This window comes from Lithobates pipiens, unplaced genomic scaffold (assembly GCF_037356315.1).
Source record: "Lithobates pipiens isolate NorthernLeopardFrog02 unplaced genomic scaffold, aLitPip1_a1.2 Scaffold_35, whole genome shotgun sequence".
In the NCBI taxonomy this organism is placed as follows: Eukaryota; Metazoa; Chordata; class Amphibia; order Anura; family Ranidae; genus Lithobates; species Lithobates pipiens.
Window position 1 is genome coordinate 7,455,698 of NW_027507811.1, and position 27,853 is coordinate 7,483,550.

General features: G+C 49.1%; 2 protein-coding genes across 2 annotated transcripts in view; both read left to right on the forward strand.

The window, feature by feature from the left end:
* LOC143955465 (uncharacterized) overlaps positions 1-27,853 on the forward strand; it is a 230,834-nt gene that overhangs the window by 139,334 nt on the left and 63,647 nt on the right. The window contains exons 3-5 of the mRNA XM_077465508.1: positions 5,358-5,570; positions 9,183-9,321; positions 22,399-23,966. Coding sequence (XP_077321634.1) covers positions 5,358-5,570; positions 9,183-9,321; positions 22,399-23,966 — 1,920 coding nt within the window. The remainder of the gene's footprint in view (positions 1-5,357; positions 5,571-9,182; positions 9,322-22,398; positions 23,967-27,853) is intronic.
* On the forward strand, positions 1,532-4,991 carry LOC143955366 (uncharacterized). The gene is made up of 2 exons (XM_077465430.1): positions 1,532-3,647; positions 4,734-4,991. Exons 1-2 carry the CDS (start codon positions 3,564-3,566, stop codon positions 4,989-4,991), a joined length of 342 nt encoding a protein of 113 aa, XP_077321556.1. The 5' UTR covers positions 1,532-3,563.

The following is a 27,853-nucleotide window of genomic DNA, read 5'->3' on the forward strand; positions in this document are numbered from 1 at the left end:
TTTTGTGTACCAAATAGCTAGCGTTTTCTCTGTCCCTACTCCACACAGGATCCTTTCCCTACAGTGACAGAAGAAAGAATGTAAAATGGCCACCGGATCGGGTGTATTTATAGGTTAGGGGGAATGTCCAAGTGTCCATGAGCTGTCATGTCTCAATTGGTTGTCCTGTAACACATGATAAACGTGTCACGAAAGGTTAAAGTTCTTGTATACATTAAACACGTAAGTCCGCCGGGGCGAACGACGGAAAAAGGCGTTCGAACCCGCGGACGGCGAAAGTCGGAAATTCGCCGCGAAACGACCGCCGGGCGAACCGTTCGGCCATCACTAGTGGGGAATCCTTTTCCTCCTGGGTTGAATCTGGCTTTGGGTTGTCCCCGGTTGTAGGCAAGGCTCTCTCTGAGCTCTCTAAATTCTGATGTCTTCCTGGTAGGGATTGGGGGCTGCACTGGTCTGGCCCGAGGGCTGGGCTCCGAAAGAAGCCTGTGGTGTACGTTCCCCTGGAGTTAGGCAGTCCAAGGGGTGCCTTAATTCTCACTGCTGGATTGGGCGGTTTGAGTTTTGGCACCAAGGTCACCGTCGCTGCACTACACACCCTTTTTTCGCACCTGCCTCTAGGGCCAAGCCTTTTGACTAGGACCAGAGGAATTTTTCTTTTATTCCTGGCCTGAAGGCCGGCCGTTGTATTGTACAATGGCACCTTTGCACTTCTCCACATTTCCCCCCCCCCCCCCCCCCACTTTATCTTTCTATCTTTATAGTTCACGTTTAATTATTAGGGTGTAGGTAGGGTTTAGACATGTGCACTGACAAAAAATTTGTTGGGTTTCGTTACATTTGTTTTTTTGCTTTTTTTGGAAGTTCAGAAATCCGAATTTTCAGAATTCCAAAATTAAAAAATTTGAAAGGAAATTCCATTACCTATAATTTAATATTTATTAGTTATTATTTCAGATTTTCCAGTTTTTGAATTTTTCGATTTTCATTCTTATTTTTGGATTTCCTAATTTTGGAATTTCTGAAATTTGGAATTTTGGAATTTCTGAAATTTGGAATTTTGGAATTTCTGAAATTTGGAATTTTGGAATTTCTGAAATTTAGAATTTTGGAATTTCTGAAATTTCGAATTTCTGAAATTTAGAATTTTCGAATTTCTGAAATTTAGAATTTTCGAATTTCTGAAATTTAGAATTTCTGAAATTTAGAATTTTTGAAATTTAGAATTTCTGAAATTTAGAATTTTTGAAATTTAGAATTTTCGAACTTTATGAATTTTCGAACTTTATGAATTTTCGAACTTATGAATTTTCGAACTTATGAATTTTCGAACTTATGAATTTTCGAACTTATGAATTTTCGAACTTATGAATTTTCGAACTTTATGAATTTTCGAACTTTATGAATTTTCGAACTTTATGAATTTTCGAACTTATGAATTTTCGAACTTATGAATTTTCGAACTTATGAATTTTCGAACTTATGAATTTTCGAATCTCTGAAATTTTCGAATCTCTGAAATTTTGACATTTCTGAAATTTCGAATGGTCGAATTTCTGAAATTTCGAATGGTCGAATTTCTGAAATTTCGAATGGTCGAATTTCTGAAATTTCGAAGTTTAGAATTTTCGGAAATTGGAAATTTGAAATTGGAAATTTGGAAATTCGGAAATTGAAAAATTTGGAAATTCTGACATTTCGGAATTAACGAATTTGACAAAATTTAGTTATAAAACTATTCGGAACTAAACAAATTGCACATGTCTACTAGGGTTGCCACCTCATCCCTTTAAACCCAAACACATATGAATTACATGGGTTCTGTGGTTAATTGTAATGCAGATAAGGCACCAAGTGAGTTTCATTACCACCTTAATCAGCCACAGAACCCGTGTAATTCATATGTGTTTCGGTTTAAAGGGATGAGGTGGCAACCCTAGGTGTAGGTCCTCGGGCCTTCCCTGAAAGCTTAGTGAATTGACCCCAAAAAAAGAAAAGATGCAATTCTTTTTTTCTTTTTTTGTCAATATTCCAAAACACATTTTTGTTTAGTTATCACCGTCTTAGATTTTCGGCTTAACCACCTCAGCCCCGGAAGATTTTACCCCCTTCCTGACCACTGCCCTTTCTGTGATTTGGCACTGAGTCGCTTTAACTGACAATTGCGCAGTCGTGTGACGTGGTACGCAAACAAAATTGACGTCCTTTTTTTTCCCCCACAAATAGAGCTTTCTTTTGGTGGTATGGTTGGTTGTATGCCGTGCCATAAAGGGGGACGTACCTGTATGCCCATTTGCGCAGCCGTGCCATTGTCCCGACATATATCATCGTGCGCTGGTCGGCAAGCGTTTAAAATGTGGTCACTAAAGTTTCCAATAGAACAATAAATAGACCAGACAATGACCATACATGGTCTACAAAGGGCAATTATTACACTACACAGGCAGCCAATGGGCAATCATTACACTATGCAGCCAACACACTGATGGAATGCCGGGGTCAGGAGTATGGAGCATAGAGCCCCTTACATTGGTGGTCAGGAGGAAGAAAACATTCCCCAGCCTGCCATGAAGAACACGTTCCATCATTGGTGTCAGAAGAAGGAAATTACTGAGGGTTCTGAGGGAAGTATTACGTAGAGATTCTGATAAGTCCCCCCCCCCCCAAACACCCCTGCATCCTTTGGGGGCCCAGATGCAGAGATAAGGTCATTGTCTCAATCAACATAGGGACAGGTTGCCATGCTGAGGGCAAGGCTTCCCTGACGACCTCACCATGATGGGGGCATGTTGATTTCTATTGTTTAGGAGTGGGGGTCTGCACACTTACTGCCCCCCCCCCCCCCTACTGGCTTGGCAGGCTTCATCCAGGTTCTGATAAGGATACTGAAGGAGAAACCACACTGTTTTTGTGTATGGGGTTCCCCCTTTTAAAACCCACACTAGACACTCATCGAGGATAAGGCTCTGGCATGGATATTGGTGGAGAGTTGATGCCTTCAACACCTATGGTAATAAATCCTATCCGCTATAGGTTTTCCAACCCAAAATCCATAACCTTTTATTTCATAGCCAGGGATCAGGTTTGTGTATCTGGGAAAGAATGCGGGGGGGGGGCGCAGTCCATTAGCCATCCAAAATTCAGCATGTTTTACTGCCTCGACATCAAGGATGACCCTCCCATGGACCCAACAGCACTGCCTCGGAGCAAAACAAGGAGAAGACAGAAAGGTCGAAATTTGTTATTTCTTGTCTGCAAATCCTTAAAAATATTCAAAACCAGTTCAGATACAAAACCAACCCAACCCGAGAAAAGAGAATTTCTGATCTGGCAGGCCAAAAGGGTTCTGGGGCCCCAAAAATGTAGCAAACACTAAACAGTTCAAACCAAATGTGTTCCCATGGGGGTAGTAGTTCTTAAATGTTCCCCAACCCACCTATACCACTACCCCCTCCCCTTCACTTCCAGATCCTATTATTGTGTGACCAACACCATCCAAATAATTCTTACTTTTAATTTCCCCAAATTATCCTTCTACGAGGAGACCTGTATAGATCACATGACCAATGAGGATGGAGGAGGACCGGAGTCACATGACTGAGAAGATACTAAACCTCACCCTGGAGATCATCTACCTGCTGACCGGAGAGGTGAGGAGGATTCTGGGAGGTCACATGACATCACTCTTATCTCTATTAATAAAAACACAGACCTGACCGGAGAGGTGAGGAGGATTCTGGGAGGTCACATGACATCACTCTTATCTCTATTAATAAAACACAGACCTGACCGGAGAGGTGAGGAGGATTCTGGGAGGTCACATGACATCACTCTTATCTCTATTAATAAAACACAGACCTGACCGGAGAGGTGAGGAGGATTCTGGGAGGTCACATGACATCACTCTTATCTCTATTAATAAAACACAGACCTGACCGGAGAGGTGAGGAGGATTCTGGGAGGTCACATGACATCACTCTTATCTCTATTAATAAAAACACAGACCTGACCGGAGAGGTGAGGAGGATTCTGGGAGGTCACGTGACATCACTCTTATCTCTATTAATAAAAACACAGACCTGACCGGAGAGGTGAGGAGGATTCTGGGAGGTCACATGACATCACTCTTATCTCTATTAATAAAACACAGACCTGACCGGAGAGGTGAGGAGGATTCTGGGAGGTCACATGACATCACTCTTATCTCTATTAATAAAACACAGACCTGACCGGAGAGGTGAGGTGGATTCTGGGAGGTCACATGACATCACTCTTATCTCTATTAATAAAACACAGACCTGACCGGAGAGGTGAGGAGGATTCTGGGAGGAGGTCACATGACATCACTCTTATCTCTATTAATAAAACACAGACCTGACCGGAGAGGTGAGGTGGATTCTGGGAGGTCACATGACATCACTCTTATCTCTATTAATAAAACACAGACCTGACCGGAGAGGTGAGGAGGATTCTGGGAGGAGGTCACATGACATCACTCTTATCTCTATTAATAAAACACAGACCTGACCGGAGAGGTGAGGAGGATTCTGGGAGGTCACATGACATCACTCTTATCTCTATTAATAAAACACAGACCTGACCGGAGAGGTGAGGTGGATTCTGGGAGGTCACATGACATCACTCTTATCTCTATTAATAAAAACACAGACCTGACCGGAGAGGTGAGGAGGATTCTGGGATTCTAACATGATGTTCCTATTGGTTCCCCAATACAGAGATTTCCTCTGGTGAAGTCCGGTGATCATATGACCATCACAGTGCCTCCATGTGACTCCCTAAAACCTGAGAGACACAACATGGAGAAGATTCTAGAAGTCACCAAGAAGATGATGGAGCTGCTGACAGGAGAGGTGAGGAGGATTCTGGGAATTCTGGGATATTATCCAGTAACAGACAAGGGATGTGTCTGGGTGATCATCGTACTATCAATAGTGTACATGTTTATGTCTTTATATAGGAGTGGGAGTATTTAGAAGGACACAAGGATCTCTACAAGGACGTCATGATGGACAATCAGCCGCCCCTCACATCACCGGGTAAGAGGAGACTTTATTGTAAAGGAGAGAGCAGTACGGAGGCTCCACCTAGATCCCCCATCATCTGATAAACACATAGAAACAATGTATTCAGTCAGTGTGTGTGTTTCCTACAGATGGATCCAGTAATGGGAACCCACCAGAGAGATGTCCCCGTCCTCTGTATTCCCGGGATTCCACACAGGAAGGTCACACCATCCCCCACCATCATCAGGTAGATGAGGAACAATCACTGATAGTATCATTAGGATCTGTACATTATCTGCATTGTTACCATTGATGTCATTTTTATTATATATTCAGAGTGGAAACCTGAGAGATTCTAAAGTTGAGGTTAAAGAAGAGATAAAAGAGGAGGATGATGAGGATGGGGTGATGGAGGAGTCTCTAAAGGAACACGGAGATCTGTACCAGGACACCATGGCGGAGTCATCCAGATACAGAACCCCACCAGAGAGATGTCCCCGTCCTCTGGATTCCACACAGGAAGGTCACACCATCCCCCACCATCATCAGGTAGGTGATTACAATCGTGATATTGAATGTTTTATAATATATTCAGAGTGAAAGATGTAATTATGTGACGGAGGGACGGTGCGGCTCTCGATCTGGGTGAATGTAATATGACGGCGCTCCTGCTCCTCCAGCGATCGAGGACGCAGCGTGTTGCTAGGACACGGCGCGACCCCCATCTCTGTAAAGAGCCGCTGATGACGCGGCTCTTTTAACCATGTGATCGGCTGTGCCCAATCACATGAAGTGCCGGTAATCTCTCGGTCAATGAGAAATGAAGAGGGAGAAAAGGGAATGCAATCGGGGGAACCAATCATCAGTGCCAAGATTACAGTGAAGCCCCATGAGTGCCACCAATCCGTGCCCATCAGTGACACAAATTGGTGCCCATTACTGGTGCCAGTCAGTGCGGCCTTTTAGTGCCCATCAGTGCAGCATAATAGCCCCGCCTCCTCAGCGCACATCAGTGAAGCAGTACAGATTACTTATTTACAAAATTTATTGACAAAAACTAAGAAAAACTTTTTACAAAAAAAACAAACAAACAACCCAACAGGGAATAAGTACCACCAAAAGAAAGATCTGTTTGTGAGATGGAAACGATTGACAATCTCATCTGGGTACAGTGTAACGTGACCGCGCAACTGTCATTCAAAGTGTGACAGCGCTGAAAAATGGCCTGGGCAGGGAGGGGGTAAAAGTGCCCCCCCCCCTCGGTATTGAGGTGGTTTAAGAGCAGTTTGAGGAGTATTGTGGGGGGATCGAGTTTTCTGAAAGACAGAAGTCCTAAATCTATAAATGCCCACATGGCAGGAGATCTGGCATACGGAACACTGAGTCCTATTAGTGGTTAATGAGCCATCGCAATATCATTGAGATGAAAACTGGAGGAACAGCTCCTCCTCCTCCTCCTAAGAGGAAAACTGGAGGAACAGCTCCTCCTCCTCCTAAGAGGAAAACTGGAGGAACAGCTCCTCCTCCTCCTAAGAGGAAAATTGGAGGAACGGCTCCTCCTCCTCCTCCTCCTAAGAGGAAAACTGGAGGAACGCCTCCTCCTCCTCCTCCTCCTCCTCCTTTAAAAACTGGAGGAACAGCTCCTCCTCCTCCTCATAAGATGAAAACTGGAGGAACAGCTCCTCCTCCTCCTCCTCCTTTCATGAAAACTGGAGGAACAGCTCCTTCTCCTCCAATGAAAACTGGAGGAGCAGCTCCTCCTCCTCCTTTGATGAAAACTGGAGGAACAGCTCCTCCTCCTCCTCCTTTGATGAAAACTGGAGGAACAGCTCCTCCTCCTCCTCCTTTCATGAAAACTGGAGGAACAGCTGCTCCTCCTCCTTTGATGAAAACTGGAGGAACAGCTCCTCCTCCTCCTCCTTTCATGAAAACTGGAGGAACAGCTGCTCCTCCTCTTTTCATGAAAACTGGAGGAACAGCTCCTTCTCCTCCAATGAAAACTGGAGGAACAGCTCCTCCTCCTCCTCATAAGATGAAAACTGGAGGAACAGCTCCTCCTCCTCCTCCTTTCATGAAAACTGGAGGAACAGCTCCTTCTCCTCCAATGAAAACTGGAGGAACAGCTCCTCCTCATAAGATGAAAACTGGAGGAACAGCTCCTCCTCCTCCTCATAAGATGAACACTGGAGGAACAGTTCCTCCTCCTCCTCATAAGATGAAAACTGGAGGAACAGCTCCTCCTCCTCCTTTGATGAAAACTGGAGGAACAGCTCCTCCTCCTCCTCCTTTCATGAAAACTGGAGGAACAGCTCCTTTCCTCCAATGAAAACTGGAGGAACAGCTCCTCCTCCTCCTCATAAGATGAAAACTGGAGGAACAGCTCCTCCTCCTCCTCCTTTCATGAAAACTGGAGGAACAGCTCCTTCTCCTCCAATGAAAACTGGAGGAGCAGCTCCTCCTTCTCCTCCTCATAAGATGAAAACTGGAGGAACAGCTCCTCCTCCTCCTTTGATGAAAACTGGAGGAACAGCTCCTCCTCCTCCTTTGATGAAAACTGGAGGAACAGCTCCTCCTCCTCCTTTGATGAAAACTGGAGGAACAGCTCCTCCTCCTCCTTTGATGAAAACTGGAGGAACAGCTCCTCCTCCTCCTCCTCCTTTCATGAAAACTGGAGGAACAGCTGCTCCTCCTCTTTTCATGAAAACTGGAGGAACAGCTCCTTCTCCTCCAATGAAAACTGGAGGAACAGCTCCTCCTCCTCCTCCTTTCATGAAAACTGGAGGAACAGCTCCCTCTCCTCCAATGAAAACTGGAGGAGCAGCTCCTCCTTCTCCTCCTCATAAGATGAAAACTGGAGGAACAGCTCCTTCTCCTCCAATGAAAACTGGAGGAACAGCTCCTCCTCCTCCTCCTCATAAGATGAAAACTGGAGGAACAGCTCCTCCTCCTCCTTTGATGAAAACTGGAGGAACAGCTCCTCCTCCAATGAAAAATGGAGGAACAATTGCTCCTCCTCCTCCTCCTCTGGTGGAAACTGGAGGAACAGCCCCTCCTCCTAAGATGAAAACTGGAGAAACAGCTCCTCCTCCTCCTCTCATTAAAATGAAAACTGGAGGAACAGCTCCTCCTCCTTCCTCTCCTTAAGATGAAAACTGGAGGAACAGACCCCCCCCCCTTCTTTAGTAGTGGTCATTAAACATTTCCAGTTTCCAGCCCTAAGGAATACAAACTGTTAAGCAGATATCACCCAAGCCAACAGCCCATTATCAGGTTTTATGGCATATCATAAAAAAGTTAGCAAATAGTAGAAGGCGGAACCCACAAATCATGCAGCTCTACATAGAAACCAATCAGCTTCCAGGGTTGTTTTTTTTTTTTTTTGTCAAAGTTTAATTGAACAAGTTGACGTCAGAAGCTGATTGGCTCCTACGCACAGCTGCACCAGATTTTACACTCTCCCAGTTTTAGTAAATCGACCCCATAGCGGCAGCTGTTTTGGTGTGTAATTGGTTAGCTGCCTAGTTGGTGGGCACAACGCCCCGTAACAGAAAACTCACCAGAGAGGTGTCCCTGTCAGAAACCATGAAATCAGACCGAGACAGAAGTACAGGTAAATCACACTTGTTTAATAATAAAAGTAATAAAGAACAAACGTAGTAAAAAAATAGCTAAAGTCCAGTAACCGGAACGGATAGTCAGCCAAGCCAGATGTCAGGGATCAATGTAGTGGAACGGCAAGCAGGATCTGGAGCCAGAAAGGATGTCAGCAAAGTGGGTTTTGAACAGGATCGCAGGAGATCGTCTCTGTGATGTTGACCAAGGTGAAGGCAGAGATCCTCTGGACTGGACGGCTTAAGTAGGCAGGACTGACGAGCAGGATATCATCAACAGGTGAGTAACTGTGGAGATAGATGGGAGCTGGGAATAAGCCGACAGCTCAGAGAAAGAAGGGCTGAGCCCAGCCCTGGCAGTCCCCTTCCTTTTGTATTCCTGGAGTTCCACACAGGAAGGTCACATCAATCCCTCGTGGCTTCAAGGTTGGTGGGACGGAGCATCTAGAACATGTAAGTGATTTGTGGAGAGGATTTGTGGAGATATTTATTCTATGCAGTCTCACATCATTAGAATTTGTGTTATTTTTCTCTCATGTTCTTGGTTTAGGATGAAGATCTGATAGATATAAAAGTTGAGGTTAAAGAAGAAGATGAAGATGAAGAAGAAGAAGACGAAACGTATATGGAGGAGGCTGAAATAATTAAGACCTTTATAGAGGAGGACAATCCTACAGAGATCAGCACAGGTGGGTCATTAACACTAAATACATTCCTCCACCCATACTGCTCACTGATTGGTCCAGAGTAGGGCGGGGGCTGGGTGATATCAGCCTGTAATCCCCTGGTCACTTTCCTGAGCTGTGTTCCCCGTCCTGTATTCCTGGATTTCTCTCCGATAATCTTCCTTCTCTGTGCTGCCGACACAATTTATGGATCTAGACTGGATTTATGGAGATTCTGGGGATCAGCTGGCAGAAAAATGTTGGTTTCTCTTTCGTTCATTGACAGACACAGCTCTCCAGTATTCAGAACCATAGGGTTATACTGCCCCCTACAGGACTAGGACACTACGGAGAAAAAAAAAAGACTTGGCTATGCCCATGGGCAGTCCTAGGTGGTATATACCCCCCTCTCTGCTATAGACCTTCAGTTTTTTTTCTGCCTAGTCAGGCGTAAGGACCGCACCCCCCTGCTGGGATCTCTAGTCCTGGGAATTTTTTTTTTTCCTGGATTTTTCTCCGGTGAGATCTACAGTCAACTGCCGGGTTGGGTGACAGGCTGGACACTAAGATCCAGTGGTCTCCCCAGTCTGGCCAGCGAGCGTGTACAGACCGCAGCTACGCGCTCGGTCGGCCGCGACATAGCCCCACTTGACGGGGGCTGGCCCTGCGAGTTAAACCTCTCAGGAGGTCGCATACGACCAGGTCTCAGCCTGAGTTGCAACGTTCCTCATGGCTGACAGCCCCCCCCCCCACTTCGGTGGCGAGGGGATCCGTCTGGGAGTGTTACTCGCATGCTTCGCTGGATAGGTTAGTACGGGACCCCCTCCTCTCCTTCCCTGGACATGGCGTGGGTACTCTCCTCCACCCCCCCTTTCTTCCCGGGTGAGGCCCAGGCTTCTGGCCTAGGTGCTTTTGGACACACTGCCCCCCTCCCTTTCCACCCTCAGGGTTGCTACTGGGGGGGGTATGCTTTGGGCCCACCTGCTGTAGTGGTTGCGCCTAGGAGGCAGGTGACCAGACGTCCGCGATCGGAGGACTGCCTGCGGTGGCCCTCCCGTAATGTAGGCCGCAGCTTTGCACCCTTCTGACCAGGTGCTGGGTGTGCGGTGGAGGCCGCTGATTCACTTTTTTTTTTTTGGATGTCCGCCCTCCGTTCAACGGCTCGGATCGGTCTGGTCCCCACCCACGCACCCGGGCCCGAAAATATATAGGCCACGGCTTTTGCGGCCTGCAAGGCCTCATGGCCACCTCCTACCAGAGGAGGGCATTGTGGGTGATCTCCCTTTTGGGGGTCCACTAGGTGGGCCCGACGTGGGTGCTCCTGGCGCTCCTTGTGCGGGGCCTCGGTGGTGCTTTGCGTGGGCAGCCTCGGTCGGCTCCCCCCCATGAGGGGCCTCGGTCGGTGCCCCCTGTGCGGCCTCGAGCGGCGGGGGTCTCGGTCGGTGGCCCCCTCCTGAGTTTTTTGTGGTGACACTTAGGCATATAGCCTAGGTCAGGGGTGGCCAACCAGACAAAGACCAAGAGCCACATTTTTTACCAAGTTACCGCAAAGAGCCACATCATACGCATGGGCACACATGAACATCACCCCATCCCTTCCTCATACACACATACGTTTGCTCTCATCCAATGCGACACTAAAATACTCACAAGCTTGAAGATCAGAGTGCAACTTTGACTGAATAGACGTGTTAATGTCTGATATTCTGTGCTCAACAGTGTGGCGGGACAGTTGGAGGTCTGATACCATTCGTTTTAGTTTGTCGTTTTCAGGAGACAAGATTTCAACAATGTCACAGAGGCATTTTTTAATGAACTCCCCTTCATTGTATGGCTTTTTGGCCCGTGCAATGTTCCAAGCCAGTTGATACGATGCAAGCGTTACAGTCTCTGTGTGCTTTGTAAGTTTTTTTGAAAAACTTTTCCTGCTTTTCTGTCTGACTTTTCAAAAGTAACCAACTTGTGCTTGCGAAGTTCAGTCCCTTTTGGAAATTCCTGGTCGATGTTCGCATGGAGTGAGCTGAAGTGGCGCTGAAGGTTTGAAGCTTTGAAATGCGACAAGGACACCTGACATATAAGGCAGAATGGCTTTCCATTACGTTCAACAAAAAAATATAAACTCCCCCACTCTGTTAAAAAACGTCCTGTGTTCTTCTTCATATTTTCGTTTTTGCTGTGCATTTTTTCCCTGCCATTTTGCTCTTACTGAAAAACTGCCCACGTGTGCATTTGACGTAAATACAGAGCAAGGGGGCGGGGTAGTGAGAGTGAGGGGTGAGCGGAGGTGTGTGTGAGAGCGGATGGCGAACGGCAGAGTTCTGGCCGAAAAATTTGAAGCATGTTTTGCAATTCTGACGGACTTTCCGAATGAGCGGACTTGGCCACACACAATCACACCAAACTCCGACGGATTCGAACATGATGACGTACGACCGGACTCGAATAAGGAAGTTCATAGCCAGGAGTAGCCAATAGCTGCACTAGCGTCGGTTTTAGTCCGTCGGAATAGCACACACACGAGCGAATTTCTCGGTAGGAACTGGGTCCGGCAGAGTTCTGGCCGAAAAATTTGAAGCATGTTTTGCAATTCTGACGGACTTTCCGAATGAGCGGACTTGGCCACACACAATCACACCAAACTCCGACGGATTCGAACGTGATGACGTACGACTCGACTCAAATAAGGAAGTTCATAGCCAGTAGCGTAAGTAACGTAAGAGCCGCACGGAACCGGGCAAAGAGCCGCATGCGGCTCGGGAGCCGCGGGTTGGCCACCCCTGGCCTAGGTGATGGCACCCCCCCACCCTCCCCCTACTTCCTCTGTCTTGAACAATTCTGTATCTGGCTCTGCCGCCACGGACGTCCTGTCAGGGAGTGAGGATGATTCCTCCACAACTGCAGTGGTGCATGAAACGGCGCTGGTTGTCGCACTTCTTACATCTGTGCGGGAACTTTTCAAGATGGGAGATGCAGCGGTGGCGGAGGGCCGGTTCCCCTTTTGGCACCCATAAGCCGCCTTGCGTGCCGAAAGAGTTCCCTTCTCCCTCCTTATTTTGCCAAATTTGTCCGTGAAGACTGGGAGTGTCCAAAGTGCCCCTTTGTGCTTCCAAAAAACGCTTGCTGTGAGGTACCCCTTTGAGGAGTCCCTCCTTCAAAAGTGGACTGTTCCACCAGTAGTGGAACCCCTTGTCTCTACGCTGCTCAAGGCAACCATGATTCCAATAGAGGAATCTCTGGCTTATAAAATCCAGCTGACCTACCTGGAGAGGGAACAGAATCCCCCTGCCCTTTGCTGCATCGGCAGACCTGTTGGTCTAGGTGCTGCAGTTTGTCTGCTATGCCTCTTGGCCGCAGTTCCCCTGGTTGCTGAACTCTCGGTTTTCACTATGTGACTCAGACTCCAGCACTTCCTCTGTTTCATGTGGTGTTGCCCTTTTTGGTCTTGCTACCCTTCCTCAGGGTGTTCACGAGGTGTTGGCCTCAGATGGCCTGGTCAGTCAGTGAGGGTTTGCGGATGGCCTGGTTACGCCAGTGGGGGTTTGCGGTCCTGGGCTGCCTGGAACGATCTTCTTCTGCGGGTCCTAGACTACCCCTTAGGGGCAACGTAGCTCCTATACAGACCTTGACAGATTTGGCTTCTATAATATCTGAAGCCTGCTTTTGGCCCCTTCTAGAACATCTGAGCCTGACCAGGGCTTCAGCTCTGGCCAGAGTGTTTATTGCCCTGGACAAACTCCAGATGTTGCATGCTGCATTTTTCATTTACTGTTGTCCGGCAGTTGGGCTCCTCTGTGACCTGCATGTGGGTGTTGGGTCTGAAGGTATCTACCTTTTTTTTTTTTTTTTTTTTTTTTTTTGAGGCGATTCCACTTGCACAGTTCCATACAAGCTCCCTTCGCGGAGATCCTGGCATAATGGGACAAGTGCCCAAGATCTCTGGACAATCGGATTCGGCTGAGCCAGGAAACCAGAGGTTCCCTGGTCTGGTGGTTTTGCTGTCCGGTTCTTCAGCGGGGTAAATCCTTTCTCCCCTTGTATTGAACAGGGTGATCACCAATCCCAGTCTGTCCGGGTGGGAAGGTGTCCTGGGACTGAGCTCTGCTCGGGGTCGTTGGACGCTCGTGGAATCCGGACTAACGGGCAATATCCTGAAACTTATAGCGATCGGACTATGTCTGCATCATGGACGGATTGATTTTGGTGGCTCCCGGTATGGATCCAGTCGGACAATGCAACGGCGGTGGCTTATGTCAATCAACGGGCCAGGCCAAATAGGGTGTTGGCAGCCCTGGCCATAGCCTGTATCCTCCGGTGGGCAGAATGTCTCGTTCCGGCCCTCTCCGGTGTGCACATTCCAGGAGTGGAATTCTGACAGGCAGATGCCTCAGTCTGCTAGGGTTGGACCATGGGGTGGGCCCTTAACCGTGCCGTGTTTCATCCGATATGTCTCCGATGGGGCACTACTAAGGTAGATCTGTTTGTGCCCTGGCTCAACAGAATGGTACGAAGGTTTCTGGCAAGGTCACAGGATCCTCTGGTGGGCACCTCAATCGCTCTGTGGTGGCCCATGGGACCGTTAACGTTTGCTCTACGCCTTTCCTTCCTCTCCAGCTTCTGCTGTGGCTTTTGCGCAGGATCACAGACGTGGGGATTTCGGTCATTCCATTGGCTCCGGATGGGTCTCATCGGTCTGGGTACACCCGGTCACTGACGTTCCTTGGCAGCTGCCTCTCGCGGAGGATCTACTGGCCTAAGGGCCGTTCTTCCATTCTACTTTAGAGTAGCTGGTTTTAACGGCCTGGCTGGTGATGAGCTAGGTGTTGCAGTTCCGACGCTGCTGATGGCTAGGGAGTCTACCTCCTTAGGGGGTTCTACCTCCAAATGTGGAAAGCGCATATATCCTGGTGTGAGTCACCGGGCATTCATCCTCGTTCTTTCTCGGTGGCTCCGATTCCGGCCTCCCTTCACCGGAGAGTTGAGCGGGAATGGGCCTCGAATACCATCAAGGGCCAAGTGTCAGCCTGGGTGGTCTTCTTCAGCGTCCCCAGTTCTCGCACTCCCTGGTGCGTACCTTTTTTTTTTTTTTTTTTTTTTTTTTTTTTTTTTTTTTTTTTTTTTTTTTTTTTTTTTTTTTTTTATTCAAGGGGGTTCGACGTCTGCTTCCACCATTGCAGTCTCTTCTACCGCTGTGGGATCTGAACTTGGTGGTTTCGGTTTTACAGAAGCTTCTCTTTCAATATATTAGGGAGATTCCACCTCTTACTCTGTCTCGGAAGGTGGCCTCTTGGTGGCTAGCACCTCTGCTCACAGGGTGTCGGAAATGGTGGTGGCATCTTGACCCAGTGTTACACACAGTTAAGGTGGTTCTTCGCCCCTTTTCCATCATTCCTTCCTCGGATTTCCCTTTTTGAATAAGGACATTGTGTTGTCTTCCTTTTGTGTCCCTGGTCAACACATCCTAAGGAATTTTGCCGTATCTGCCCTGGATGTGGTTTGGGGGATTCGTTTTGTATTTGGCAGCCACTGAGTCTTTTTGGAGGTTTGCTGGGCGGATGGGCCAAGAAAGGGGGCTATCTGCTTCTTCTGCGACCATTTCTGGATGGATCAGACAGACGATGACTCTGGCCTACTCTGTCAGGGAATCGGGTTCCTCCTTTTTTTCCCTGTTACGGCCCATTCTTCTTGGGCGCTTGGTGCTCTTGGGCGTTCGTTGCACAAGTTTGCAAGGCAGCCACTTGGTCGTCGGTGTACACACTTTTTCACAACGTTCTACGAAGTGGATGTGTTGGCATCTGCGGATGCCTCCTTTGGCCGCAAGGCTTCTGTTTTTAGAGGGTCTATTCCCTCCTTGTTGGGCTCCAGCTTGTCCTGTGTTGAGCTCCTGTTTTCTTGGTTGGCTCTGGTGTTAGCCTTGGTCCAGTTTGTGTTGAGCTCCTGTTTTCCTGGTTGGCTCTGGTGTTAGCCTTGGTCCACTTTGTGTTGAGCTCCTGTTTTCCTGGTTGGCTCTGGTGTTAGCCTTGGTCCAGTTTGTGTTGAGCTCCTGTTTTCCTGGTTGGCTCTGGTGTTAGCCTTGGTCCAGTTTGTGTTGAGCTCCTGTTTTCCTGGTTGGCTCTGGTGTTAGCCTTGGTCCAGTTTGTGTTGAGCTCCTGTTTTTTCCTGGTTGGATCTGGTGTTAGCCTTGGTCCAGTTTGTGTTGAGCTCCTGTTTTTTCCTGGTTGGATCTGGTGTTAGCCTTGGTCCAGTTTGTGTTGAGCTCCTGTTTTTTCCTGGTTGGATCTGGTGTTAGCCTTGGTCCAGTTTGTGTTGAGCTCCTGTTTTTTCCTGGTTGGATCTGGTGTTAGCCTTGGTCCAGTTTGTGTTGAGCTCCTGTTTTCCTGGTTGGCTCTGGTGTTAGCCTTGGTCCAGTTTGTGTTGAGCTCCTGTTTTCCTGGTTGGCTCTGGTGTTAGCCTTGGTCCAGTTTGTGTTTGAGCTCCTGTTTTCCTGGTTGGCTCTGGTGTTAGCCTTGGTCCAGTTTGTGTTGAGCTCCTGTTTTCCTGGTTGGCTCTGGTGTTAGCCTTGGTCCAGTTTGTGTTGAGCTCCTGTTTTCCTGGTTGGCTCTGGTGTTGGCTTTGGTCCAGTTTGTGTTGAGCTCCTGTTTTCCTGGTTGGCTCTGGTGTTAGCCTTGGTCCAGTTTGTGTTTGAGCTCCTGTTTTCCTGGTTGGCTCTGGTGTTGGCCTTGGTCCAGTTTGTGTTGAGCTCCTGTTTTCCTGGTTGGCTCTGGTGTTGGCCTTGGTCCAGTTTGTGTTGAGCTCCTGTTTTCCTGGTTGGCTCTGGTGTTAGCCTTGGTCCAGTTTGTGTTGAGCTCCTGTTTTCCTGGTTGGCTCTGGTGTTAGCCTTGGTCCAGTTTGTGTTGAGCTCCTGTTTTCCTGGTTGGCTCTGGTGTTAGCCTTGGTCCAGTTTGTGTTGAGCTCCTGTTTTCCTGGTTGGCTCTGGTGTTAGGAACTTGGGAATTTTTTTTTTCGTTGTCCCACCCCTCGTGTTTTTGACGCTGCTTTGGGACGTCCCTATGGTTCTGAATAACGGAGCGCTGTGTCTGTCAATGAACAAAAGCGAAAATGGGATTTTTGACTTGCCGTAAAAAATCAATTTCTCTGAGTTCAATGAGAGACCACAGCACCCGCCCCTCTATGGAGTTTTAATACTTCTGACACTGCTTGTTACTAAACTGAAGGCCTATAGCAGAGAGGGGGCTGTATACCATCTAGGACTGCCCATAGTCTATTTTTTCTAAATGGTGGATGTTTTAGCGCTAATACATGAATATATTAAAAAAAAATTTGCAAAAAATCGAATGTACATGTAGCGGCCAGTACCCATTGCAGGTCGGCCTTAACTGAATGGGCTTACCGGTTACCTTCTCCTGGCCTGCTCTTCCACGTCTAGGGGTTCCCAGGGTTGATACCCAACGACTTGCACACTGACACACATGAATCCCTTTTAAAAAAGGTTTATTTTGCAGTAGAACTTTCACAAACACCATCTTAGGGAACAGAGGGCACGGAGTGAAGAACTCGGGTACCTTGAAGGTTTAGCAAAGTCTCTATTTCCACCCAGGGAGTAGCCACTTGCAGCTGGGTACTTCAAGGCTGAACAGACCTCTAGCCAGAGATCATGGCAGTCAGCTCAAAGGGTATACAGGAACCTTTTTCCTCCGTACCTGGAACGTATCCCGCTTCCTCAATGGTACTGAAAAAGTGTGAATTTGTCAATCTCCTTCCCAACTCGGTAACCAGGCATTTCTCAGGATGCCACTTGCCAGTCCTCCTCCGAAGAGTCCTCTCCCGGTCACTTCCACGAGCTGTGGTGTCCCTCCAAGCCGAGAGGACACCCGGACACCTTGAATCCTGCCTCGGAACAGCCGGCTCCGAGACTCGGGAACAGGCGGGTTCCCTACCCCAGACCAGACAGGTCTATCAGGGTGCCACCGACAGGAACATGTTGCGGGGTGTCGAAACACCCCGTGACCGGGACCCCTCACGGGGCTACCCCGGTCCTGGAACCAGAACAGACCACACGGGTCTCACGACCAACTCCGGAACCCCCGAACACGTGAGCCACACCCGCTTAAGTACCCCCCTCCCAGACTCCTTAGCGGGCCCCCGGCACTCCCGCTGATTGGCTCAGAGAGGGCCGATACCCAAACATCCAACCAGACTTGGTTCTAGCCCAGTGATGGCAAACCTTAGCACCCCAGATGTTTTGGAACTACATTTCCCATGATGCTCCTCTACACTGCAGAGGGCCAGAGCATGATGGGAAACGTAGTTCCAAAACATCTTGGGGGCCAAGGTTGGCTATCCTTGTTCTAGCCTGTCATGTGCACCTCACTGTTCACATGACCAGGCAGAACTTCCAAACACAGCCTGGCCAGACTGGTGTTAGGCTTACCTACAACACAATTAACCCCTCAGAACCTTTATTGTCCTGAGACCAAAAACTAAATTTACAATGCGTGTGACATTCGATCCCAAATGTCATCCGCTACACACACACAAGTGACCTATAAAAAGACAATGTGAGTCCAATAAATGAAGAAATGTATTGGTGGTGGCCTATAACTCCTCCACCATGAGATGTTGAGGCAAGGTTAGATGTTGCTGACCCTGTCCAGCAAGAAAAACATTGAGATGGTGCTTCTTCAACAAAAAGGAGAAGTGTATGGTAGAAAAGATACAGATGGCAGCAAGAGTGATAAGAGCAAGCCATTGGATTGAGGGAGCACAATAATCTGGCAAACAGGTAGTGTAGACACATGGAATCATGGCGGGAGCTCGAGGTTCATGACAGGATATAGAGATATATATATATATATATATATATATACTCTTACCAGAACAGGTGGACCCTAGTGTCAGCGACAAAGTCATATAGGCAAGGGTGCCGGAATCGGCGGTCAAACGAAACTCCAAAGGGTCCAGGACCGCCACTGATCTTATAGATGGCCACCACACAAAACCCCCGACGGAAGGAAAACCAAAGCTGGGTCTTGAAGATGTCTTGAAGTCTTGAAGATCAAAGCCCAACTGGACAGCAGGGCAATCTCTCATCTGGATGGTATGAAAAAAAATTAATGCTTCCAATAGTGTAGATCAAAAGAGTATGGCTTTTTATTTCTAAAAACCGGAATACAGCAATAAAAAAAAAAAAAAAAAAACTGTGATCACGAGTTAAAAATTCAGGGCAATGTGAGGAGCAATAAGCCCTACGTGTTTCGACCAAAAAGGCCTTCAACTGGGGCATAAGACATTTTTTTTCTGCCTAATGTCCTACTCCTGTAGAGGGCGGTATAACGCTATGGTTCTGAATAATGGAGCGATGTGTCTGACAATTAACTCAGAGAAATAGATTTTTTTTTTTACGGTAAGTCAAAAATCCAATTTTTCACCATAGGTGTATCTTGACTTAAGCACCTTGGATGTGTGCCATGGGTCTAGCAAGATTTCTGAAAAATCTAATCTTCCTGGGTTACTTGCTTTGTTATTTGCCGCCTGAACTTGGTGAAGGGGGATGTCCCATGAGATGCCGCCTGCCCAGGTCACTGAGTGCACTCTCAGGAGATGGGAGACCGATTGTCATGGTCAGGCTTGGAGACCAGTAGCCAGGGCCGTCTTTTTAAGGCAGAGCAAAAGGGGCAGCTGCCCTGGGCCTTGTCATTGTTGTGGGGCCCAAAGCAGTTGCCTCATACTTGCCAACTATCCTGGTTTAAATTCCCTCATCCCTTGAGGTTTTAGTCCTGTGCTGTGTCCTGATATCTCGGTGTGAAGTCCTGCTACTAATTCTGTCCAGCTCTGCCCTATTGTTGTGTACAGGTGACTCGCCCGCAGACCCTGTGTTTTACATGTAAATAACCTTTATTCATATAGGCTCTGCTGGGGTTTTTTGCCTTCCTCTGGATCAACTGTGGGTATAGAATTGGGTATATGGGCTGGTATGATATTTATTATATATATATATATTTTTTTTGTGGTTGAACTGGATGGACTTGTGTCTTTTTTCAACCTGACTAACTATGTAACTATATGTAAATAGCAGCGGTATTCATATGTAAATAGCTGAGGCCGGTGGCATTGATATGTAAATAAAGGTGACATTCATATATATCATGCCCCCCTGCAGTGAGGAGAAGATGTGCTGTAACCTATAGGAACCAGTGAGCAGTATTACTGTACAGTAATCTCTAGCAACCAATCAACAAGCAGAACTCATGTGCTGTAACCTCTAGCAACTAATCAGTGAGCTGTAATGTGTGCTGTAACCTCTAGCAACCAGTTAGTAAGCAGTAATGATATGCTGTAACCTCTGGCAACCAATCGCAATCGCTGCCCGATCTAAGTCTAGCTGCTATTTATTGTATGTCTCAGAGAAGGTGGAGAGCGAAATTGCATGGGGGGAAAGGGGGCCCCAAGAAAATGTTTTGCCCCCCGGGTCCAGTCAATGTTAAAGACGGCCCTGCCAGTAGCTATAGCAGTAGACGGGCACCCACTGACCAGCTGGATAAGTACAGAAGCAGATCACCCTGGTGGATGACGCGGGCTCACCGGAGTCCAAACGCCCCCGTACACGCGATCTGACTTTTTGACAACAAACATGCAAATTAGCTGTTTTGGGACAACATCCGACCGCGTGTACGCTCCATCGGACAAACTTTTTTTTTTTTTTTTTTCAGTTTTCTTCTGACTTTTGTTGGCTGTGCGAACGGACAAACTTTTTGACAACATAAGTCCGATGGAGCAAAGTCCGATCGCGTGTACACAAAACCATCGGACTTTTGTACAAAGTACGAACGCGCATGCTCAGAACCAATGCAAAAGATCAGACAACAATACAGAAGTTGACCAAAGGTGGCGCTGGAGCGATTGAACGTTCCTCTTTTTGAAGTGTCGTCAGTCCGTTTGAAACGTCACCACGTTTTGTGTTTGTTGCCTATAAAGTCCGATCGCGTGTATGCAATACAAACTTACGGCCAACGCCCCTTTTTTTTACAAAAGTCCACGGGAAAGTTTGTACAAAGTCAGATCGTGTGTATGAGGCTTAAGTCTGATGGTGGAGATGGGTTTTGCTGCATGTTGGTACCAGGTTTTGGTCCTCGGGGTGGCCCCACCAGGAGGTGAGCAAGCCAGGGTCCAGTAGCAGAAATGGCAGTTAGGGATAGGCAGAAGCATAATCAGTAAACTCAAAGGTGCCGGACCATCATATATTCTTCTTATCCTGAGGAACCTCAGACTGTGCGGGACGGTGCCGGACCATCGTATTCCTCTTATCCCGAGGAACCTCAGACTGTGCGGGACGGTGCCGGACCATCGTATTCCTCTTATCCCGAGGAACCTCAGACTGTGCGGGACGGTGCCGGACCATCGTATTCCTCTTATCCTGAGGAACCTCAGACTGTGCGGGACGGTGCCGGACCATCGTATTCCTCTTATCCTGAGGAACCTCAGACTGTGCGGGAAGGTGCCGGACCATCGTATTCCTCTTATCCTGAGGGACCTCAGACTGTGCGGGACGGTGCCGGACCATCGTATTCCTCTTATCCCGAGGAACCTCAGACTGTGCGGGGCGGTGCCGGACCATCGTATTCCTCTTATCCCGAGGAACCTCAGACTGTGCGGGACGGTGCTGTACCATCGTATTCCTCTTATCCTGAGGAACCTCAGACTGTGCGAGACGGTGCCGGACCATCGTATTCCTCTTATCCCGAGGAACCTCAGACTGTGCGGGACGGTGCCGGACTATCGTATTCCTCTTATCCCGAGGAACCTCAGACTGTGCGGGACGGTGCCGGACCATCGTATTCCTCTTATCCTGAGGAACCTCAGACTGTGTGGGACGGTGCCGGACCATCGTATTCCTCTTATCCTGAGGAACCTCAGACTGTGCGGGAAGGTGCCGGACCATCGTATTCCTCTTATCCTGAGGAACCTCAGACTGTGCGGGACGGTGCCGGACCATCGTATTCCTCTTATCCCGAGGAACCTCAGACTGTGCGGGGCGGTGCCGGACCATCGTATTCCTCTTATCCCGAGGAACCTCAGACTGTGCGGGACGGTGCTGTACCATCGTATTCCTCTTATCCTGAGGAACCTCAGACTGTGCGAGACGGTGCCGGACCATCGTATTCCTCTTATCCCGAGGAACCTCAGACTGTGCGGGACGGTGCCGGACCATCGTATTCCTCTTATCCTGAGGAACCTCAGACTGTGAGGGACGGTGCCGGACCATCGTATTCCTCTTATCCCGAGGAACCTCAGACTGTGCGGGACGGTGCCGGACCATCGTATTCCTCTTATCCCGAGGAACCTCAGACTGTGCGGGACGGTGCCGGACCATCGTATTCCTCTTATCCCGAGGAACCTCAGACTGTGCGGGACGGTGCCGGACCATCGTATTCCTCTTATCCTGAGGAACCTCAGACTGTGCGGGACGGTGCCGGACCATCGTATTCCTCTTATCCTGAGGAACCTCAGACTGTGCGGGACGGTGCAGGTTGGGATCAAGAAGAAGTGTAGTCGAGGAACAAGCCAAAGGTCGGAAATAAGTGGTAGAAAAGATACAGATGGCAGCAAGAGTGAGAAGAGCAAGCCATTGGATGGGGGGAGCACAATAATCTGGCAAACAGGTAGTGTAGACACATGGAATCATGGGAGGAGCTCGAGGTTCATTAAAGGATCATTTTAAGGAATTGTCCAGGGAGCTGTGAGCAGAGATGGTCCTGGGTTCAGATCCAGGCCTTGACAACAGCTGTGTGGGACTATCTGAAGCTTCTCTCAGATAAGCAAGTTACCAATGAACACAACTGTAGGTAGGAACAATGACTACCCAACACATGGCGCTCATCCCATCTAACTTCATTCCTGTCGCTATAAATATTGGTTCCTTCACTCTCTGGCTTTGTCCATGAATAAAGGAAGACCTGGTGGGAGATCAGAGGACCCATTTACTAGTTACCTTGAGGGGGGAATTGTAAGATCCTCAGAGACAAAGCTGCCTGATGTGGGCGGAGTCCTGGTTTAGGGGAACCAATCAGCTCATGTCTAGTAATAATCTTTGTATTTCTATTTTAGTAGATGGACGGGAGATGAGGAAAACCTCAGAGGATTGTCTCACTTTGTCTCCAGACTGTGAAGTAGAAGATGAGGACATCACACAGTATAGTCCAGGAGAAAACCCGACTACCTCAAATGTCCATCCGGCACCACACAGTGTAGATGGACCATCGTATTCCTCTTATCCCGAGGAACCTCAGACTGTGTGGGACGGTGCCGGACCATCGTATTCCTCTTATCCCGAGGAACCTCAGACTGTGCGGGACGGTGCCGGACCATCGTATTCCTCTTATCCCGAGGAACCTCAGACTGTGCGGGACGGTGCCGGACCATCGTATTCCTCTTATCCCGAGGAACCTCAGACTGTGCGGGACGGTGCCGGACCATCGTATTCCTCTTATCCTGAGGAACCTCAGACTGTGCGGGACGGTGCCGGACCATCGTATTCCTCTTATCCCGAGGAACCTCAGACTTTGCGGGACGGTGCCGGACCATCGTATTCCTCTTATCCCGAGGAACCTCAGACTGTGCGGGACGGTGCCGTCCTTCCAACAGAGAAGAGGTTTCCCTGTAATGAGTGCGGGAAGTGTTTCCGTTTTAAATCCAATCTTAATGTGCATAAAAGATCTCACACGGGGGAGAACCTGTTCTCGTGTACTGAGTGTGGGAAACATTTTCTACGTAAAGTAGATTTTACTAAACATCAGAGGTCTCACACGGGGGAGAAGCCGTATTCCTGTCCTGAGTGCGGGAAATGTTTTTCAGACGCATCTTACCTTTCTGTACATCAGAGATCTCACACGGGGGAGAAGGCTTATTCCTGCCCTGTGTGCGGGAAATCTTTTCTGTGGAGAGCCCAATATGTCCGACATCAACTGTGCCATACAGACAAGAAGCCGTATTCCTGCGCTGAGTGCCGCCAGTGTTTTCTGGATAAATCAAAATTTGTCAGACATCAGAGGTCCCACATGGGGGAAAAGCCTTATTCCTGTGCTGAGTGCGGGCAGTGCTATCGGAATAAGTCAACTCTTGTCAAACATCAAAGATCTCACACGGGGGAGAGGCCGTATTCCTGCCCTGAGTGTGGAAAATGTTTTTCACAGAAGTCCCATCTTTCTAGACATCAGAAATCGCACACGGGCGAGAAGCCGTATTCCTGCTCTGAGTGCGGGAAAAGCTTTGCACAGAAATCAGAACTTGTCCCACATCAAAGGTCTCACACGGGCGAGAAGCCGTTTTCCTGCTCTGAATGCGGGAAAGGTTTTGGACAGAAATCAGAACTTGTCGCACATCAGAGGTCTCACACTGGGGAGAAGCCGTTTTCATGTGCAGAGTGCGGGAAATGTTTTTCAGTCAAATCCCATCTTTCTGTACATCAAAGATCTCACACACACCAGAAGCCGTATTCCTGCCCCGAATGCAAGAAATGCTTTGCGCAGAAGTCAGGACTTGTCAGGCATCAAAGGTCTCACACGGGCGAGAAGCCGTACGCATGTTCTGAGTGCGGGAAATGCTTTGCAGTCAAGTGCAATCTTTCATCACATCAAAAATCTCACTTGTGTCAGAAGCCACCTTCCTGCCCCCAATGAGGGAAATGTAGTTCACAGAACTTGTAAGACGTCACGACACGGGTGAGAAGACAAAGGGGATGAAATGCCACTGGAGAGAGCTATATATGCAGGGCTCTTTTTCCTCCGAGAAATAGTGCAGGAACGCCTCATTTTCCTGACTCACGCCTTGTCTCCGTCCCCTAGCCACCTCCAAACACTGTTCCTTGGTTCCATCCCTACCCATCTCCAAGCACCGTTCCTTGGTTCCATCCCTACCCATCTCCAAGCACCGTTCCTTGGTTCCATCCCTACCCATCTCCAAGCATCGTTCCTTGGTTCCATCCCTACCCATCTCCAAGCATCGTTCCTTGGTTCCACCCCCTACCCATCTCCAAGCATCGTTCCTTGGTTCCACTCCCTACCCATCTCCAAGCACCGTTCCTTGGTTCCACCCCCTACCCATCTCCAAGCATCGTTCCTTGGTTCTACTCCCTACCCATCTCCAAGCACCGTTCCTTGGTTCTACTCCCTACCCATCTCCAAGCATCGTTCCTTGGTTCCACTCCCTACCCATCTCCAAGCACCGTTCCTTGGTTCCACCCCCTACCCATCTCCAAGCATCGTTCCTTGGTTCTACTCCCTACCCATCTCCAAGCACCGTTCCTTGGTTCTACTCCCTACCCATCTCCAAGCATCGTTCCTTGGTTCCATCCCTACCCATCTCCCAAGCACCGTTCCTTGGTTCCATCCCTACCCATCTCCAAGCACCGTTCCTTGGTTCCATCCCTACCCATCTCCCAAGCACCGTTCCTTGGTTCCACCCCCTACCCATCTCCCAAGCACCGTTCCTTGGTTCCACCCCCTACCCATCTCCAAGCATCGTTCCTTGGTTCTACTCCCTACCCATCTCCAAGCATCGTTCCTTGGTTCTACTCCCTACCCTTCTCCAAGCATCGTTCCTTGGTTCTACTCCCTACCCATCTCCAAGCATCGTTCCTTGGTTCCACCCCCTACCCATCTCCAAGCATCGTTCCTTGGTTCTACTCCCTACCCATCTCCAAGCACCGTTCCTTGGTTCTACTCCCTACCCATCTCCAAGCATCGTTCCTTGGTTCCATCCCTACCCATCTCCCAAGCATCGTTCCTTGGTTCCATCCCTACCCATCTCCAAGCACCGTTCCTTGGTTCCATCCCTACCCATCTCCCAAGCACCGTTCCTTGGTTCCATCCTTACCCATCTCCAAGCACCGTTCCTTGGTTCTACTCCCTACCCATCTCCAAGCACCGTTCCTTGGTTCTACTCCCTACCCATCTCCAAGCACCGTTCCTTGGTTCTACTCCCTACCCATCTCCAAGCACCGTTCCTTGGTTCTACTCCCTACCCATCTCCAAGCACCGTTCCTTGGTTCTACTCCCTACCCATCTCCAAGCATCGTTCCTTGGTTCTACTGCCTACCCATCTCCAAGCATCGTTCCTTAGTTCCACCCCTACCCATCTCCAAGCATCGTTCCTTGGTTCTACTCCCTACCCATCTCCAAGCATCGTTCCTTGGTTCTACTCCCTACCCATCTCCAAGCACCGTTCCTTGGTTCTACTCCCTACCCATCTCCAAGCACCGTTCCTTGGTTCTACTCCCTACCCATCTCCAAGCATCGTTCCTTGGTTCTACTGCCTACCCATCTTCAAGCATCGTTCCTTGGTTCTACTGCCTACCCATCTCCAAGCACCGTTCCTTGGTTCTACTCCCTACCCATCTCCAATCACCGTTCCTTGGTTCTACTCCCTACCCATCTCCAAGCACCGTTCCTTGGTTCCATCCCTACCCATCTCCCAAGCACCGTTCCTTGGTTCCATCCCTACCCATCTCCCAAGCACCGTTCCTTGGTTCCATCCCTACCCATCTCCCAAGCACCGTTCCTTGGTTCCATCCCTACCCATCTCCAAGCACCGTTCCTTGGTTCTACTCCCTACCCATCTCCAAGCACCGTTCCTTGGTTCTACTCCCTACCCATCTCCAAGCACCGTTCCTTGGTTCCACTACCTGCCCCTCAAGCACTGTTTCTTGGTTCCACCCCTACCCATCTCCATGCGCCATTCCTTGGTTCCACTCCCTAGCCATCTCCAAGCACCATTTCTTGGTTCCACTCCCTAGCCATCTCCAAGCACCGTTCCTTGGTTCCATCCCCTACCCATCTCCATGCACCCTTCCTTGATTCCACACTCTACCCATCTCCAAGCACCGTTTCTTGGTTCCACTCCCTACCCCTCTCCAAGCACCATTCCTTGGTTCCACCCCCTACCCATCTCCAAGAAGCGTTCCTTGGTTCCACTACCTGCCCCTCCCCAAGCACCGTTCCTTGGTTCCACCCCTACCCATCTCCAAGCACCTTTTCTTGGTTCCACCCCCTAGCCACTTCCAAGCACCGTTCCTTGTTTCCATCCCCTACCCATCTCCATCTACCGTTCCTTGGTTCCACCCCCTACCCATCTCCATGCACCATTCCTTGGTTCCACTCCCTACCCATCTCCAAGCACCGTTTTTTGGTTCCAACCCCTAGCCATCTCCAAGCACCGTTCCTTGGTTCCACCCTCTACCCACCTCCATGCACTGTTCCTTAGATCCAACCCATACCCATCTCCATGCACCATTCCTTGGTTCCATCCCCTAGCCATCTCCAAGCACCGTTTCTTGGTTCCAACCCCTAGCCATCTCCAAGCACCGTTCCTTGGTTCCATCGTCTACCCACCTCCATGCACCGTTCCTTAGTTCCACCCCCTACCCATCTCCATGCACCGTTCCTTGGTTCCAACCCCTACCCATCTCCAAGCACTGTTTCCTGGTTCCACCCCCTAGCAATCTCCATGCACCCTTCTTTTGTTCCACTCCCTGCCCCTCCCCAAGCAACATTTCTTGGTTCCATCCCCTACCCATCTCCCAAGCACCGTTCCTTGGTTCCATCCCCTACCCATCTCCCCAAGCACCGTTTTTTGGTTCCACCCCTACCCATCTCCATGCACCATTCCTTGGTTCCACTCCCTAGACATCTCCAAGCATCGTTCTTTGGTTTCACCCCCTAGCCATCTCCAAGCACCGTTCCTTGGTTCCATCCGCTAGCCATCTCCAAGCACCGTTCCTTGGTTCCATCCGTTAGCCATCTCCAGGCACCGTTCCTTGGTTCTACCCCCTAGCCATCTCCAAGCACCGTTCCTTGGTTCCATCCCCTACCCATCTCCAAGCACCGTTCCTTGGTTCCATCCCCTACCCATCTCCTAGCACCGTTCCTTGGTTCCACCCACTACCCATCTCCAGGCACTGTTCCTTGGTTCCATCCCTACCCATCTCCCAAGCATCGTTCCTTGGTTCCATCCCCTACCTATCTCCAAGCACCGTTCCTTGGTTCCATCCCCTACCCATCTCCAAGCACCGTTCCTTGGTTCCATCCCCTACCCATCTCCAAGCACCGTTCCTTGGTTCCATCCCCTACCCATCTCTTAGCACCAGTTTTCTTTACAACCCCTACCCATCTCCTAGCACCGTTCCTTGGTTCCACCCACTACCCATCTCCAGGCACTGTTCCTTGGTTCCAACCCCTACCCATCTCCAAGCACACTTCCTTGGTTCCACCCCCTACCCATCTCCATACACCATTCCTTACTTCCACACCCTATCCATCTCCAAGCACCGTTCCTTGGTTCCACCCCCTACCCACCTCCAACCACCGTTCCTTGGTTCTACCCCCAGTTCTGCACCTTTTAGAGAATACAGAACCAAGTAACATTTGTGGTATTCAGTAATTTGTATGAAATTTATTAATGATAAAAAGAAAAGCAATAAAACAGATCCCTTGCAGCCAGAAAAAATATATCCCCCCCCCCCCCCCCAGCAACAATGGACCACCCACAATAAAATACTCCCCAGCAA

Bases quoted from the DNA above. Each gene is read 5' to 3' on its own strand.
- LOC143955366 (XM_077465430.1), top strand. From the start codon at position 3,564: ATGAGGATGGAGGAGGACCGGAGTCACATGACTGAGAAGATACTAAAC. The intron at 3,648-4,733 runs GTGAGGAGGATT...TCCCCAATACAG, and splicing joins TCTACCTGCTGACCGGAGAG to AGATTTCCTCTGGTGAAGTC.